General features: G+C 32.6%; 1 protein-coding gene across 1 annotated transcript; it reads left to right on the plus strand.

The window, feature by feature from the left end:
- The first annotated feature begins 1,206 nt into the window (after nucleotides 1–1,206).
- On the plus strand, nucleotides 1,207–12,082 carry LOC100262295 (protein NDL2). The gene is made up of 11 exons (XM_002277547.4): nucleotides 1,207–1,398; nucleotides 1,566–1,665; nucleotides 2,142–2,239; nucleotides 2,373–2,461; nucleotides 7,780–7,840; nucleotides 7,926–8,012; nucleotides 8,590–8,667; nucleotides 8,743–8,799; nucleotides 9,190–9,245; nucleotides 10,685–10,820; nucleotides 11,487–12,082. The coding sequence occupies exons 1-11, from the start codon at nucleotides 1,339–1,341 to the stop codon at nucleotides 11,724–11,726; spliced, it is 1,062 nt and encodes a 353-aa protein (XP_002277583.1). The 5' UTR covers nucleotides 1,207–1,338; the 3' UTR covers nucleotides 11,727–12,082.
- The last annotated feature ends 5,286 nt before the right edge of the window (nucleotides 12,083–17,368 follow it).

Consider the following 17,368-nt stretch of genomic DNA (forward strand, 5'->3'; position numbering starts at 1 on the left):
TTGATTGTTTTAAATTGTTTTCATTTATTTTTTAAGGGCTATTTTTAAAAATAATTATATAAACATATAAAATGAATAAAAATAAAACAATAAACATCAAAATTATTTTTAAAATATATTTAAAAATATGTTTAAAATATTTTAAGTTTCTAAATATATTTTTTGTTTTATAAAATATCATAAAATAATTTTTAAAAACCATTCTTAAATTATTTGTTAGAACCATTTTAAAAAATAGTTATAAAAAAGGTCCTTAGTTTTTCTTTTTTTAATTTTATTTTTCCCATTTCTTATCCATTTTCCACCATGGACAATTAATAAATTTAGATTTTTAATTAATATATATTAATATTATAAAATTAAGTGGAATGGTCTAAAAAACAATATTTTTAATTTTATTAAATAAACAAAAAAAAAACAAGTGATTTGTCACTTAATAACAATAAAAGTGAAAATTATTTCTGAATTTTTATAAATAAGAATTTTAAAACTATAAATAAGAATATATAGATGGGAAAAAAAAATGAAGGGTTGAGATGGCATGGAGATAGTAAAAGCATACTGTGTGATGAGCTGGCGGTGTATGCTCCATTTGCGAATGAATATTCCTTTTTTGCGGCTTCCAGGTGGCATACAGCTGTATATGCCAATCAAATAGTAAATTACCTAAATGCCCATACCCACCATTATTCATAGCAATAGACAAAGCGCATCGTTTTATACCAGTCAAGCCCCATTTCACTATTCCCCACAATAAAATGCCTTGCGTCAAACTCAAAATTACCATCTTACCATTTGGTTTATTTTTTATACGACACATTTAAATAAAAAAATATTTTAAAAATAAATTAGTATTATTTATAATTTTAAACGTAAGGTTGAAATTGATAGTCTGACGTGGAAATTGTGAAAATTTAAATTAAATTTGTAAATAAATCTAAATTTTTTTAATATATATTAAGGATATTGTTGAGATACGGGGATAAAAGTGCTTTTCCAAGTGATTATTAAAATATTTAATTAAGCTGTATGGAAAGAAAGGGGAATTACCCTTTTACCAACTTCAACGGTCACTAGATTAGTCAGAAATACAAATAAAATACAAGGAGTCAAAGAGTTGACTAAAGGACAAAGTCGTCATTATGTGTCCCAAAGGAGAACACTAGCTGTTGTGAGATCACCATCAGCTTGAGGGTGTGTCTGTAATTTAGTGTGATATACCAAAACCAGAGAGGCAAAATGAAAGCAAAACCACATAGCTGGGTTTTTTATTGTGTTTTTGAGGCTGTGGCTCAGTGGTTGGTGTCCCATTTTTGCTGCATTGTCGGGAACTGAGTCATGGGTGAGTCAAGTGACTCTGTTTCTATTGATATTGAGATGATTCCACTAGGAGGAAAGGTGAGAAACTTGGGTTGATATCAGCATACCCAACAAAAAACCATTCATTTTTTTTTTTTTGAGTTTTTTTTTTTTTTTTTTAATGCAGTTTATGTGTGTGTATAGTTGTGTGAGTTTGTGGGTCGTTTTGTTTATGGGTTTGTTCTTTGGTTGATGGAATCTTGCAGGAATGTGTGGTGAAGACAAGCAAAGGTTCAATATCTGTTTTTGTTTGTGGGGATCAGGAAAAGCCTGCTTTGATAACATACCCAGATGTTGCTCTCAATTGTATGCCTCATTTCTTGTTTATGTTTTGCAAATTGGTGCTTATTTGCCTGTTTTTGGAGATAGTTTTGGTGGGTTCTTGTGGTTTAATCCATAATGTTGACAATGGATGTATATTTCTTCTTTTTTTTTGTTATTTTTCCTTTTAAATTTCAGAAAAATGCTCATTTATGTGTGGTTGAAGATGGTTTTAATGGGTTTTGTGCTTCAATTCCACTATGTTGAAAATGAATGTTTTTTTGTATATCTGGTTGTTTTGTTTTCAAAAATTTATGATAGTCAATGCTTTCTTTTAGATTTTTTTTTTTTATTGGACCGTTTAGTTTTAGTCCAAGAATTTGAAAAGGAACGGTGGGTGTTTTTTGCTTTCAGAAATTGATGTGCTAATTTATGTTTTTGTGGGTGTTGAGCAATAGTGTTTTAGTCCAAATGAGCATGTCTTAATATCTGGGTATCTTTTTGCTTCTGGGATTTTACAGACATGTCTTGTTTTCAAGGGCTCTTCTTTTGCCCAGATGCAGCTTCTTTGCTGCTTCATAACTTCTGCATTTACCACATTGATGCTCCTGGACATGAGGTCAGTACTGCTATTGCATTTTTCTTTATGCTCTGGAATCTGGATTGTTGTTTATTTGTATATTCATTGCTCATTGGTGTTTCTTTGGCGATTCTAATGGATTCTGTCTCCCTTTGTTTAAGAGTTCTTGTAGTTGGGAGCTGACGTGATTTCCTCAGATGTACCCTTGCTCAGTGTTGATGACCTTGCTGACCAGGTCGCAGAAGTGCTTGATTTCTTTGGGTATTTAAATGATTTCTTTACTTGTTTGGTTTACCATCTATTTTGTCACGAGGAAACCTTAGAAAAGAAAAGACAAGACAATTAAATTATTTTCTAATATACTACAATTGATTGCACACAAACAGGTGATCCCATATGATTCTCTTCTTTCTTGTGATGTGAATGGTGACTAATTGTTACTTGTGAGATGGATTATCTTTTGCTTTAAGATGATCTTAGGATATATCTAGAGAAAAGTGAACTCATTGCACTGTGGTTGTGTGAGACTGTGAATCTTTTATTTTCTTTCTTGGATGTAAGGCAGAGAAGCTTCATTCTACTCATGTGGGTTTGCCAGTTTGAGCCACGTGCATTTTTTTCAATTTGGGATTGTGTTGAAGAGAAGTTCTCTAAGAGGCGTGCTTTCTAGAAGAGATAATATCTCTCTTAAGGATTGCACAAAGAGGCAATTAAATTCCATTCTTCTATATTACAATTGATTGCATGCAAACAGGTGATCCCATATGATTCTCCTATTTCTTATGATGTGAATGGAGACTAGTTGCTACTTGTGAGATGGATTATCTTTTGCTTTAAGACAATCCTAGGATATATCTAGAGAAAAGTGTACTAATAGTAGCAGGGTTGTGAAGATTGTGAGTCTTTTAGTTTCTTTCTTGGGTGTAAGGTGGAGAGGCTTCATTCTACTCATGTGGGATTGCCATTTCAAGCCACGTGTAATTTTTTCAATTTGGGATTATGTTGAAGAGAAGTTCTCTAAGAGGCATGCTTGCTAGAAGAGATAATATCTCTCTCAAGGATTGCACGAAGAGACAATTAAATTCTATTCTTATATATTACAATTGATTGCCACCCAAATAGGTGATCCCATATGATTCTCTTATTTCTTATGATGTGAATGGTGACTAGTTGTTACTTGTGAGATGGATTATCTTTTGCTTTAAGACGATCTTAGGATATATCAAGAGAAAAATGAACTCATCGTAGCGAGGTTGTGTGAGATTGTGAGTCGTTTAGTTTCTTTCTTGGGTGTAAGGTGGGGAGGCTTCATTCTACTTATGTGGGATTGCAATTTTGAGCCACATGTGATTTTTTCAATTTGGGATTATGTTGAAGAGAAGTCCTCTAAGAGGCTTGCTTGCTAGAAGTGAAAATCTCTCTCTCAAGGAAGACTTATGCAAATTTAGAGCTCCCTAGACTGATAGAGATTTTCAGGAGGGTAAAGGGGAGTGAGGGTTGGATTTGATCTCTAAAGATGACTTGCCTAGTGATTTTTTAAGTAGTTTGGTTAGGAAAAGGATAAGGAGGGTTAGGTATTGTATCTTGGGTCTCAACAAAACCTTACTTGGAAAGTGGTTTTAGAGATTTAGAGGGATTTCCAGGAGGTGGGAGGTGGGTTGGGTTTGATCTCTAAAGAAGAAATGATTTGGTTAGAAAAAGAATATGGGGTTTAGGTACCATAGCTCTATTCTCAACCTATTGTTATTCGGACGGTGGTCTTTGGAGGTTCCCATTGGAGAAAGAAAATCTCTAAAGAAGAAAACTTCAAGTGGTAAACAGCTTCGTTAGAAAAGGATATGAGGTTTAGGTATCATTTGTAAGGAAGGATGGAGGCTTATGGAGTCCACCCTGTGGGCTGATGGGTGAGCCCCCTTCTAGGCATACATAGTACTACTGTAGGAGATGGAAGTTGTACTAACTGCGTGCAACTTGAGTGTAAGAGCAATCAATATGTTTGTCTTTTTCCAGCTTTGTTGGGTAGCTTCTCTCAAGAATGCTTGAGTGGCTAATCTTGTTGTGCCAGAGGAGGTCAGGACCATTAGTCTTTGGATAAATTTCCATAATTGGATGCTTCGGCTGGTGGGTTGCTTGGACAATGCAGTATGAAGGTGAGTGAAGAAGGTAACTTTTTTCTGTCAGATCATGTCATTAGTTTTTTGAGCCCCAAGCATGTTTGATTATTTTCCTGCTAATGAGGCTTAGATCTATTTGACTCTAACAAAAGTTAGCATCTTTGCTTGGAGGTGGTATGGAAGAATATTCTTAATATGAATGCTCATGAAAAGAAGACAATCTTTTTACCTGTTTGTTAAATGTTGGGATGTCAGAAACGCATTAACATTTTAGAGTTTACTTTTCTAATTTGGTACACAAAGATTTGTTTAGCATCAAATAAATATTCTTTATAGGAACAAAAATCTATTCGACACGTTGTCTGCACGTGTCTCTTAGTCTTGCCTTATACAGTTCTGTGCCACCCATTAAATATAAATCCCTTGTCCACAAACTGATTTGGTGTGTTTTATTATGACCATTTTATGACATATAACTTTTAACCCTAATTGGTTTTTGAATTAGGGACAAGAGTCCCACTTCTGCTACAGAAGAAGAGGCCTGCCCTTCTCAGACTCACCTCTAAGGGTTAAGCATGAAGCTCCAAGGAGCCCAACAACTTCAGTGGTACATTGACCTATTCAAAGAACCGCTAACCCAAATTTATTTTTCGTTATAAGAGGTTTTGCTGAATTGTTGTCTTTATCCCTATGGGAAGGTCCACATTGGTTTTGGGTTCTTGCATTGATGTTCTGCAGTGACTGCACAAGCAATTGAAAACATTTAGCGTTTTACAACCAATATAAAATATTTAAAAAGCTATGAATACACTATGGTGAAGGAGGGCTAAATGCTATCAAACTAGTTAAGTAAATGTCTGAACTCAGCCCACTCTCAGTTGGATATCTAAAATAATTTTAAGAAAATGATAACCTTATGGATAAATTTTGTTAATTAGATGTCTCAAACTTGGTCTCCTTTCAATTGGGTGAAAAGAAGAGGATGATAGGTGATAGCTTGGAGTAGACCTTCTGATTTACTTCTTTGAAAACTTATAGTAAATAACTATTCTTAATCCTTGAAAATAGATATTCTTAATTCTTTTCTATTGGTGTAGTCAAATACTCTTAAATTAGACAAATCTTTTCACTCCTGAATACTTGCTGATCACCTTTTCTACCTCTGACTACCACTGTCACATTGGTATAAATGATGGTGGAAATAGCAGCTTCCCCTAAGTTAATTGTAATAGAAAAGGAAAATAGAGTTTTATTTGGTAAGAGATCATTTTCTCTGCTGATAGGATCTGCAAAACATGCGATGTAAAGAATGTGTGATAAAGGCTGATAATGGCAGCATTTGAAAGTGAATTTGATCCTTACAAAAGAGAGTTTGTTTGCATGTGGGGATTTGGGAAAAGATCTTAATGCTGGATCCACTGAGAAGAAGAGGAAAGGCCTCTAGCAAGCTGGTGTTGCTCGTGTAGAAACAATGAGGAATCAATTAAGTGCATCCGCATTTATTGTGGTATTACAGGAAGTTTATGGTAGCTGGTTTTTGCACTTTCTGGAGCCTTATGAATTCTGCCAAGGTTGGTTAAAGAGGTTTTATCGAGGTGCCATGGGAGTTTCATAAGGATGAAAAGGAAGTAAAATGGAGAATGACCTATTTGGTTAGAGCAGAATTATAGGACCTTTGATTAGATGGAACAATCAGTTCAAATTTTGAAGATGTTTTGTTTAACTTCATTGATTATATTGTGTTTGTGTTTGTGTTTGGATAAAAAATATTTGTGTTTGTGCAGCAAAGGTGCCACCACCAATCCCACATCTGCACACTGACATACACACACATACTCTCTGGCTATTTGAAAAAACTTGCTAGCATTTGAAAGCTGCTAGCTGACATTAAAATGACATTATATTTTCTTACCCACAATTGCATTAATCACTGCATGTGCTGTATGTGCCTGACTATCCTTGTAAGTCACCACCTGCTTTTACTATTCAGGTGTCTATTCTACCCTTCTAATCCTGGTTTAGGTTAACTAACAATGTACTTCAAGCAATATTACGCACATGGTTTTTGAGCAAATGACAAGGTTAACTAACCATTTGAAAGCTGCAACATTAAATAAAAGTCGCACTCTGTTTCCTCCACACATGTATTACTCATCATGTACGTCATCTATGTTCTCAGCAATGACCATGATGTCACCACCCTTTTATAATGCAACTGTTATGGTCAATCTACTAACCTTGGTGCTCAGCAAATGACAAGGTTAACTAACCCTATGTGCTCAGAAAACGACCAGGTTAACTAACCATATGAAAGCTGCGACATTAAATAAAAATCACCCTTTTATGAATTATGGTGCAACTGTTATGGATAATCTACTAACCCTGGTGAAGTTAAATAACCATGTAATTCAAGCCATCTTAAGTTCATGGCTTTTTTACTAACCAAAAAAGGCTTCATTTATCATCAAATAATTTTTTTTTTAAAGTAATGAAAATGTGCTTGAAACTTTGCATATATCTTTTATCCTTGATGCGTACAGTTAAGTGGCATTTGGGGGTACAAAAATCTAAAAGCCACCTATAATTAATGAGGGTTTAAGATAGAACATTCCTTGTCTGAATTCTTTGATAGCTTTATTTTGTTCCAATCTCATCTTGTATGCAAAAAATCAGTCCCTGTCCAGCCCACCTTGTTCATGAGTTGAAATTTTTGAAATTGAAACAATGGCAATGGATCTGTCAACGCTCAAAGATGGTAGGAGTATTATTAGGGTTTGAGAAGAGAGAAAAATGGTCATGAAGGAGCGGGCTTGTTTGGCTATAGATATGGAGAAGCCAGTTAGAAAGTAGAGAAAAAGGATTGTGATACACCTAAGTCATGGTTGTTGTCTCATAGCTCTCTTGCCACCAAAAGCCCTCTGTCCCTCCTCAAAGACAACTAAGGAATGGAGCCCTTGCTCAACCTCAAAGATAAACCAAACAAAGTTTGATAACTTAATATCCATCTTCAGATCTTTATAGTGAATAGAGGCAATAAAGACAAACATATGAGCAAGGGGGATTTAAGAGAACAAAACTATTTATTGCATTAATTACTGCATAAATAAGGAAACCATAAATTTATTTCTATCTTGGGTGGAAGGGGCTGGCATACCTTGGCCCAAACCCATCCCAGGCATGTTATGTCAAGGCTTATCATTGTTCACCATACACTAGGTACATTCCTTTAATTTATACCGAAAATCTACTCCTTGAATAGGTGTTTGACTTGGTATTATCATCATCATCTTTAGTGTATTATATAGCAAAAAAAGCATAGCCTATGAATATTATTTGCCGTGCTTCAAAGTTTTGTTAAGGATAGGAACTGTCATCCTTGAAATAATTTTCATCAAACATACACGATTTTCTGTTTTATTTTATTTGGAATTTGTTCTAGCTCTAATTAATGATCTTCTGAATCAGATTGAAAGAGGTTTTATGCTTGGGTGTTACAGCTGGTGCTTACATCCTTACACTTTTTGCAGTGAGTTAGCAAAATTCAGCTGTAATTTTTGTTGCTTTGATGTATTCTGGCTTTAAGTAGTGTAATGTATCTCTCTTCTTGGCAGATGAAATATAAAGAGCGTGTACTTGGGTTAATTCTCGTTTCCCCTGTTTGCAAAGCACCTTCATGGACTGAATGGCTTTACAATAAGGTTTGATCTCAATCACTAAGTCAACTCAATTTGTGAGAAAGTGAAAATAGTATGGAACCCACTATGGATGCTAATCAGAAAATCTGCAACCAACTCAATGTAGGCACAGATAGGTGTTTAGTCTCCAAACGAATATTGATATGGCAACCTGCTAAAAACTGAATGGCAATGCACTATATGGGTATTGCATGGTTATGAAATTGATACATTAAAAGGGCAAAGGATGTCCTTGTTATGCCGTGTGTTGGTATCACTCCATGGTATTGAAGTCAATGGCTGCATTTACTATCTAGTCTGAACTTTGTTCATCAGTAAACACTATTTTTTATTTGAACTGAGAGGGTAAAAGGCTATCGATGTTGCAACTGGTTCCAAATAAAATGACTCTTTAAGAAGCTTACCATCAACCCTAATCTAAATTGCAATGCCCATGGTGGATTGGGTTTCCAACCTGTTACACTTGTCCTTTCAAAAAGGGAGAAAAAGCATATCTTTGTGTGACAGTTTGAGTTGTTTCCCCTAATTTATCTGATCTCTCTCTCTCTCTCTCTCTCTCTCTCTCTCTCTCTCTCTCCAGGTATTATTAAACCTGTTGTACTTTTATGGCATGTGTGGTGTACTGAAGGAATGTCTTCTCCAGCGATACTTCAGTAAGGTACTTCACACTACCTTAGCTCTCATATTCTTCTCTGATTTTGGTAAAAATTAAATTCTTAACTTGCTCTTACAGGAACTCAGGTGTGGTCTGCATGGGGCAGAATCAGATATAATACAATCTTGCCGAAGGGTAAGAATTCTCATGCACAACAGGGATATGCCTGTTTATCTTTCTTGTTTGGGAAAAATAGAACTGGTGTAAAATTGAGCATTAATGTAATGTAGAGTACTCACCAGACAATTAGTCTGTTTTGTGTGAGGGAAGTGGAGGTTCTTTTGTTCCAGTCATTTGGTTAGAGGCGTGGGGGGTGTGGAGTTCAATTAACAAATTTAATGCTTCAACATGTAGGCCTTTCCATCATGGTGTATTTACAACATGTTTACTGTTAATCTGTTAAAGCAATGTTTGATTTATAGGTAGAAGGGGGGGCAACCCTCTAATTTTCTGTTGAGTCTTTGCTGATTTGAAGTTACATATACAGCTTGGACCATGTTTTGATCCTATGTATTGTGTCTGCAGCTACTGGATGAGAGGCAGAGTTTGAATGTCATGCGTTTTCTTCAAGCAATTAATGAGTAAATCCTTGCACCTTTCCCTAAATACATGCTTATAACTTTGTTATATTTCCTTTTAATTTTTCTGTGTCTGCTTCCTTGTGAAGTTCAATAGTGGCACGGACTAATGTTGCAGATAGAAAATTGTAGAGGACCGATGAATTTTGTCCTAGTCTGTTTTTGTGTGTGCGTGTGTGTGTGTTTGTTGGATAAATAAGCAAAAAGTATATATTGATAACTTCAAAAAACTACACTCTAAGGTAGATAGGTAGTATAAATACAATGGAAAACAAAAGGCATAACCTGGAGGAGAGATAACGCAGAAAAACTACTCCCTCCCTCAGCCAGATCCTTCCCAATCTACAAAATCGATTAAAGGCATTGATATTTCTTCCATATACATCCTAACCCATGATGACAAGAAGGAGCTCTTCAACAATTAAACTGGCTGCTCCACATTTTTGACTACTCTTCATTTTCTTTCTTCCCAAATTGTCCAAAAAACGATATGCAAAAAGAGGGATGACTTTCCAGACCTTCTTGTGCTTTCCCTAAACAAAAAGGTCTTTTGGCTTGTGATATGCTACCTTTCAGCCTTCAGTTGCATGCTTCCTACAGGTAATTTTTTGAAATATAACAAAAAAAAATCCTTTGTCTATGATAAGCTGGACACACCCATTGCATGCAAAGCTTTTCAACTGCCTGGTCTGACTTCCCAAGACCCTGACTTAAATCTATGGAAGTTGCCTACATTTAAGTCATATCTGACAAAGTCAATGGAACAATTATATCTTTCCATGTCAACATCTAGAGGATCAATACTTCTCAGGGATACCATTTAGAGAAAATATAAGTAAATAATCTCAATTCAGTTTTTCTTTTAATAATGATAGAGCATCTGAAAATGTTTCAAAGATATTGTTTAATTCAATGGTTGATAAATGCATTAGAAATAGTTGAATAATAGTGTGCAGGTTGATGGTTAATTAGGAGTCTTGGATAGGTGGGATTATGTGTGAAATGTTTCTACTAGGGTTAAAAGGTTCACTTGAAGTCTAAAAAAAGTACCGTGAAAAAACTTGGAGTTGAAATTCTTTGATTTGTTACCCTGATCTCAACCCCCTGGTCCTTTTTGTTTCTGTCCAAACCTAATGCATGTGAAAAATGTTCTTTCACTCAGGGAGTTGAAATTTTAAGGTGCAATTTTTTTTTCAATTTTCGCAATCCCATATTCTCTAATATTGGACAAAAAGGAGATTTTCACTTACCTATGAAAAGGGGGCTCTTCATTTATACAGGTAGCATTACTTCTAAGAGGATGGGTTTCAATTTTGGTGATTCAGCATACTCAATAAAATAAAGAGTATAGATGTCTAACTTGCAACAGAATGAATAAAACTTTTGGTCAGCAGGGGTGCAATAGAATCAGGCCCTCAATTAATTACAAAGTGTGTTTGCAGGAGGCAAGACCTCACTGAGAGCTTGAAGAGGCTGCAGTGCAAGACGCTTATATTTGTTGGTGAAAGTAGTCCATTCCATGCTGAATCTGTGCACATGAGTGCCAAAATGGACAGAAAAAGCAGTGTTCTCGTTGAGGTAGGATGCTTTCTAGGTTGTTGCTTCACTTATTCTCAATTCTATTGTTCTCATGGATAACACATGCTGCCTCTTAGAATAATCTAGCTTTTTACTATGCTAATGAAAGCTACATAAATAGTTCACAACTGTCATTTCTGTTTGTCTGAAAAAAGGTTTTATATTAAGATTCACGGACAACAAAAACAAAACAAACATGGAATCTTACGGCTTGTAGAAGTCTCTTCTCATCGAGGTGGGAGCTTTCCTTGAGCTCTCCCTTTATTGCATGTTTGGTTTAGAATGGTGACAAAGAAAGAAGGACCAGAGATTGAGGGCCACCTTTATGAGCTTTCCATGAGCTCTCCCTTTTTGTATACATGCATGGTACATTTTCATTTCCACAGCTAGGTTCAATACCTAAAGCAATAGTCAAGTGAAAAGTATACAAACTGCATGTATGGTACATTTGCATTTCCACAGCTAGTTTTGATACCTAAAGCAATAGTCAAGTGAAAAGTATAGGAATTACTAATAGAACTATCGTGGCAATAAGAAGCTGCCCTCTTACACAAACTTAAAAAATTAACCAGGGAAATTTTTTGTTGTGTTCTTTTTCCTTTCTGGCTTGAATTATAACCTGCATTGAAGTACCATAGATTGAGATGTGATCAATTTATGTAACAGATTCAGGCTTGTGGCTCACTAGTGACAGAAGAACACCCATATGCCATGCTAATTCCCATTGAGCTGTTCTTAATGGGTTTCGGGTACTACAGGCAACTGCCTTTTGCATCATCCTCAAGTAATGGATCGAACCCCGCCAGTCCCTTGAGCCATTCCTGCATAGCACCAGAGCTCCTCTCCCCTGAGAGCCTAGGCATCAAGCTCAAACCCATCAAAACCAGGGCAACAATTGAAATTTGATGCAGAGATATAGGAATCAGTGTTAGAGCATGACTTCATTTAATCAAACACACCACCACTGATGTGGGAATCCACCAGCTTTGCACATAAGAAATGTATCCATGTTGAAAGTGTATAATGTGTTTAGTGTAGCATATTCTTTTATTATGTCGTTGTGTGTTGATGGGGAAGAGTTGAGTGAATGAATTCTTTTTTTCCTTTTTTTGGGGGGCACATAGAAATAGAGAGGTTTAGATGGATAGGCAGAGGGTGGGGGTGTTGCTTCATTTGTAACAATTATAAATTTTGTACACATTACTCACTACTTTGTAATCTTAGATTTTCTGTAATCATACTCCAAAACCCCAGTCTTTTCAGTTTTCTCTCTCTGATAGTAAAAAATTTAAACCATTTAACTGACTGGATTTTGAATGTTATGGGCAAAGTGAAAACATGTGTATGTTTCTGTTTGTCCTGAATATCTTTTATTAGAATTGACAAGTAGATTGATTTTGATTTTGAACCTTCTTAGAAACTTCACTAGTGATTTGATTTTAGTTGTTGTCTTGAAGATACCAAATTTGAGTTGGATGATATGAAATTCCAAACAAATCATTCTAAGTTTTTTATGAGTTTTTCTAGGGTTGAAAGTTACTTTTTCAGTATCTATTGAAAAGATATCATCAATCTAGTAGTGTCATGTTTTTGTATCTGAATATCATTTATTTGTATTGTGAATATCAACCTTAGTTTCATCTTATTGTACCTTAATCTTATTTATTTATACTCTAGTATCACTTGTTTCTAACATGTTTATAGTTCGATAAATATCCACTTGGTAAGTTAGAATTTTTCAAATTTTATATCTTTAATAATTTCTTTGTTTAAAAATCTATGAATAAGCTTTACATAATTAAAAATAAAATAAAATTGGGAAGAAAGTGAAAAATAAAATAAAGAACTTCTTAAAATGAGAATATCCTTTGACTTAAAGTTTTTTTTTTCTTTTGAGAATATTTATAAAAATATAACTATATGTAGAAAAATAATAATAAAATCATTGTAAACCAATTTTTATCCATAAATTTATATTACTTAAGTTTTAAATTATTTGTAAAAAATTAATAAACTCATTAATGAATCTAATGAATTAAGTCTTACTTAATTTAGAGTTCATTTGCTTAGAGAAAAAAATTGAAAAATAACGATTTTATGTTATAAAGAAACAATAAAGTCCTTCTTAACTTATTTATGTTCATTATGATTTGTTTAATTTATAGTTTATTTGTCTAGTAAAAAAAATTGAAAAATAATGATTCTATGTAGAAGTGAAACAATAGTCTTTTAAAACCAATTTTCGTGCCTAAATTTTTGTATAAGTTGCATCACTATTTTAACTTTAAATTATTTTTTAAAAATTATTATACTCGCTAATGAATTCAATGCATTAAGTTTTGCTTAATTTGGAATTCATTTGTCTAATGAAAAAATAATAATAATGATTCTATATAGAAGATAAATAATAGGATTTAAAAATAAAAATAAAAATTATTGTACTCATTAATAAATCCAATGCATTAAGTTTTGCTTAATTTGGAGTTCATTTGTCTAATGAAAATAATAATAATAATGATTCTATGTAGAAGATAAACAATAGGACTTTTCTACACTAATTTTTCTTTATAAATTTTTTGTATTAATTGGATCACTATTTAAGTTTAAAATTATCAATAAATTCAATACATTAAATCTTGCTTAATTTAGAATTTATTTGCCAAGTGAAAAAAATTGTAAAAATATTATATATATATATATATATATTAAAATAAATTTTGGTTTTTGACTTTTTAAAATTATCGAGTGCTATAACTTTTTATTGGTAATTAAATCGGTTCTTAAGTTTCAAATTATTTTTAAAAATTAATTAATTTTGTATATGAAGTATAGTTTGATTTGGAATTTATGTTCTTAATGAAAAATTTTTGAGAAGTCAAATTTTTTTTTTTAAAAAGCATACATAATTTGAAGGAATATCATATTTGAAAAAAATATTGTATTAGTACTAGATCATGAATAACATGAGACTTGACATTTTTTAAAGAGCTTCTATAACACCTATTGTTAATGTGTCCAAGTTTGTTACATTCGATGAGTTTAGGAGCTTGATTAAAGGTAAGTTCCCCCATAAGAGGAACTTTTTTTAAGTTTTACAAAAGTAGTCTTTTCATTCATCAAAGTTTCAAACTTATTTATGTAACTTAAACCTTTTTGGTCTCCAAAGGCTTTCCCATATTTGAGTCATGAAATATTTCATTTTGGCTTCCTAGATTCTTTTTGAGTTAATCTAGCTTTGAAGAAAAGTGTTAAACAAGGGTTCTCCTAATTATATTTTAATAATCATAAAACAAGGTTAAGTACAATAACAATTTTAAATCAAGTGCATTTTTCAGATTTTAATGATAATTTCCAAAAAAAAAAAAAAACCTCAAGTACCCTTATGAGAAATTCAAATGATATGAAGAAATAAATTACTTGAAGATTTAAGGTGTCTAGAAACCATTGTAAGATGGGTTCCATTTGTGCAATTAGGTCTAAATAATTATATGCACTTCAAAACTTTGTTTTCATTCATCCTTAATCAAGCTTAAAAATGACTTTTTCTTATTAAAATGGATGAATATGTATTTTATCTCAAAACCTTATATTTAATTCTTTCAAAGCTGACTTATAAAGGTTTTAAGAAGGGATGCTCAAGTTATTGGAAGTTTAAAACCCAAATTGGAAGCTTTTTTGCGATTTTTAGGTGCAACTGGTTGAATTGAATAGGATACTAGCTCAATTGATTAGGCTCTCTTGGTTGAGAATTGACTAAGCTTGCTCAAAATTTTCTTTCTCTTCCAATAACTAGTATCTAACCAATTATCAAGGTTTGGTAGAGGATTGGTCAAGGTCCAATTGAACCTTAAAAACACTGATGATCATCTACTGTGCATCAAATGCATCAACGACTAGTCAATCAGTCAAGGCCTTTTTGTGTTGTTTTAGAGGCCTGAGGTTGTTTGCTATGAATTGAAAAGCTTCATTGCATTTATTGATAAAAGAACAATTGCAATGATTAGATATATAACTACTTTCTCTCTTTCAAAGCTCTTCACCTTTGAAATTCATCCTAATATTCTTGTGTATTGTGACTATTAAGGGAAAGAATAAAAAAGGACACAAAATGGAAAGACACAATCCTTTTCAATCAATATTTTCATAGATCACAATCAAATATTAATAATATTTTATTTTATTAATTTAGAAAATAATATTATTAAGAAAAAAGAATTAAAGAGGACTGACATAGTCAATATTTCCATAAATTAAGAGCAATAAAATATTAATAATATTTTGTTCTCTTAATTTAGAAAATAATATTTATTTTCTTAATATTTATTATTCCTTTCTTTGTATAATTTATACTGCATTCTTGGATAAATTTCTAGAAAGAAATAATAGAATGAACTATTTCTATCAACAAATTATCAAAGTCTCTATGGTATTAAATCTAGGGGAGGAGTATCGAACTTAAGCCTTCTCCAAAAGTAGGTGAATGTCATAAAAGGCTTGATTACCTTCACAAACCATGTCTTCCTCTTCAATAATAATTAATTAATTTTAATATCCAAGCTTTCTAGCTCTTTGTCATTCTACATTACCATTAATATTCTTTTTAGCTTAATTACAATCATACTAAACACCACAAATTTCCTTCTATCGAGAAATAAAATCATCCTCTTAACTTGTTGGCTTCGGTATTCTAGCCTTTCATCAATGTTCTTTCTAGTTTGATTTTAATCAAGCCAAAAACCACAAATTTTCTACTATGATGAAATCAAATCATCCTCTTAGTTTGTGGCATAGTGTTCCTTAACATTTCTTAGGTAGAGTAAAACCTATTAAAGAAATTAAAGATGATGAGGGAAGCAAAAGTCATATCCTACGATATTAGTTATCAATTGACAATGATAAATTTGTCACTTCATGAGTTCTTGGAACCATGAAAGAAGACGTTTTAAGCATAATCATTGGTGTTGACATGGTGTATAAGGTATGAACTTCTCTTAAAGAACAATTGCTTCCTATACCAGTTGAAAAAAAATGATTTACTCAAGAATATTTAAGAGACTTTAAAAATATATGTGACAATCTCATTACAATCAAAAGTCAATTTTAGACTAAGACAAAGTTTGTCAATTTGACTTAAATATGTATGAATTTTTTTTTTCAACTACCATACCTTTCTAGCCAATTCATAGTAGCTATTTAAGGACATAAGCAATCACTCACTACAAAAAAGGAGAGAAAATATTCTTAGAGTATGCACACATTTTTATTTGGATAATATAGTCATAGTCAGAATGGTTGATAATGATAACTTTTTTTTTTAAAAAAAAAAGATAATAATTTTAAGTTTTTATTGAGTCTTTGTCAAATGATGTTTTTACCATCTTTTAAGACAAGCTAAGCATCCATATTTATTCTTACTCTAGCTTGAAAGGGCATATTAAGAGAAAAAATAAGAGATAATACAAAATAACAAGATATAAAATAATAGGACATAGAATGTTAGGCATCCACTTTAGTCAATATTTCCATAAATCAAGAGTAATTAAATATTAATAATATTTCATTGTCTTAATTTAGGAAATAATATTTATTTTCCTTATTTTTAGAATATTTATTATTATTTTCTTTGTATAATTCAAAATACATTCTTATATAAACTTTTGGAAAGAAATAATAAAATGAGTCCCTTTTATTGACAAATTATCAAACTCTTTAGTAAAGCTATATTTATATTAGGATCACAAACATTAAAACTCCATCTCTTTATTCTTTCTTGAGTGAAATCAACTTCAAGTTGGTTGAAAACTTGAATAGATTGTAGTACCCATTAGAGTCGATGAATTCAATTGTAAAATATCCCCAAAGTTATAATCTTTATCCTGATTTTTTAATTGTTTTCACAAATACACCGATAATGAGTAAAAATAGATCAATTGCATGAACAATAAAAATCAATTATAGAGAGTACATAGGATTTACGTGAAAAATCTTCCTAGAAGCCCCTTGGTATAAAAAACGATGGATGGTTTATTAATCACAAATAATCTATTAAATATGAGAAAAAAGTATACACATTTATATAACCAGATGTCCCTACTCTCGAGGGTCTTATACCGTTAGTACCTATACTCTTCGTTCATGTCCTTGATATAACACTCCTTGTGGTCTTTGGTGGATCACCTCGAAAACCATATTGATATTTTAATAACTTAAATCCTTGAACTTTAGACCATAAGAAAGTTAATTTCAAGAATAATCTTAAAAGATTGAGAGATGAAGTTCTTAGGTTATAGAAAATATTTATTTGAAAGCTGCTTGTTTCTATTTTTTTTTATTTTTTTGCCCTTTACAGAATATAGACAAAAGATAAGGCTGACAGACAACAAACTTTCACAAGGCTGTGACCATACTCAGTGACAGCCCAACTGGCAAAGCTGTCGCTTGAAATGAAGGCAAGCCTGGCAGAAGTCCGTGGTTGATAAAGGAGGCGTGAGCAAAGCAGTCTCACCGACTTGTGAGAATAGCATAGAAGTGGACCAGGTGGCTAACGT

The sequence above is a fragment of the Vitis vinifera genome, chromosome 14 (genome assembly GCF_030704535.1).
Source record: "Vitis vinifera cultivar Pinot Noir 40024 chromosome 14, ASM3070453v1".
Taxonomy (NCBI): domain Eukaryota; kingdom Viridiplantae; phylum Streptophyta; class Magnoliopsida; order Vitales; family Vitaceae; genus Vitis; species Vitis vinifera.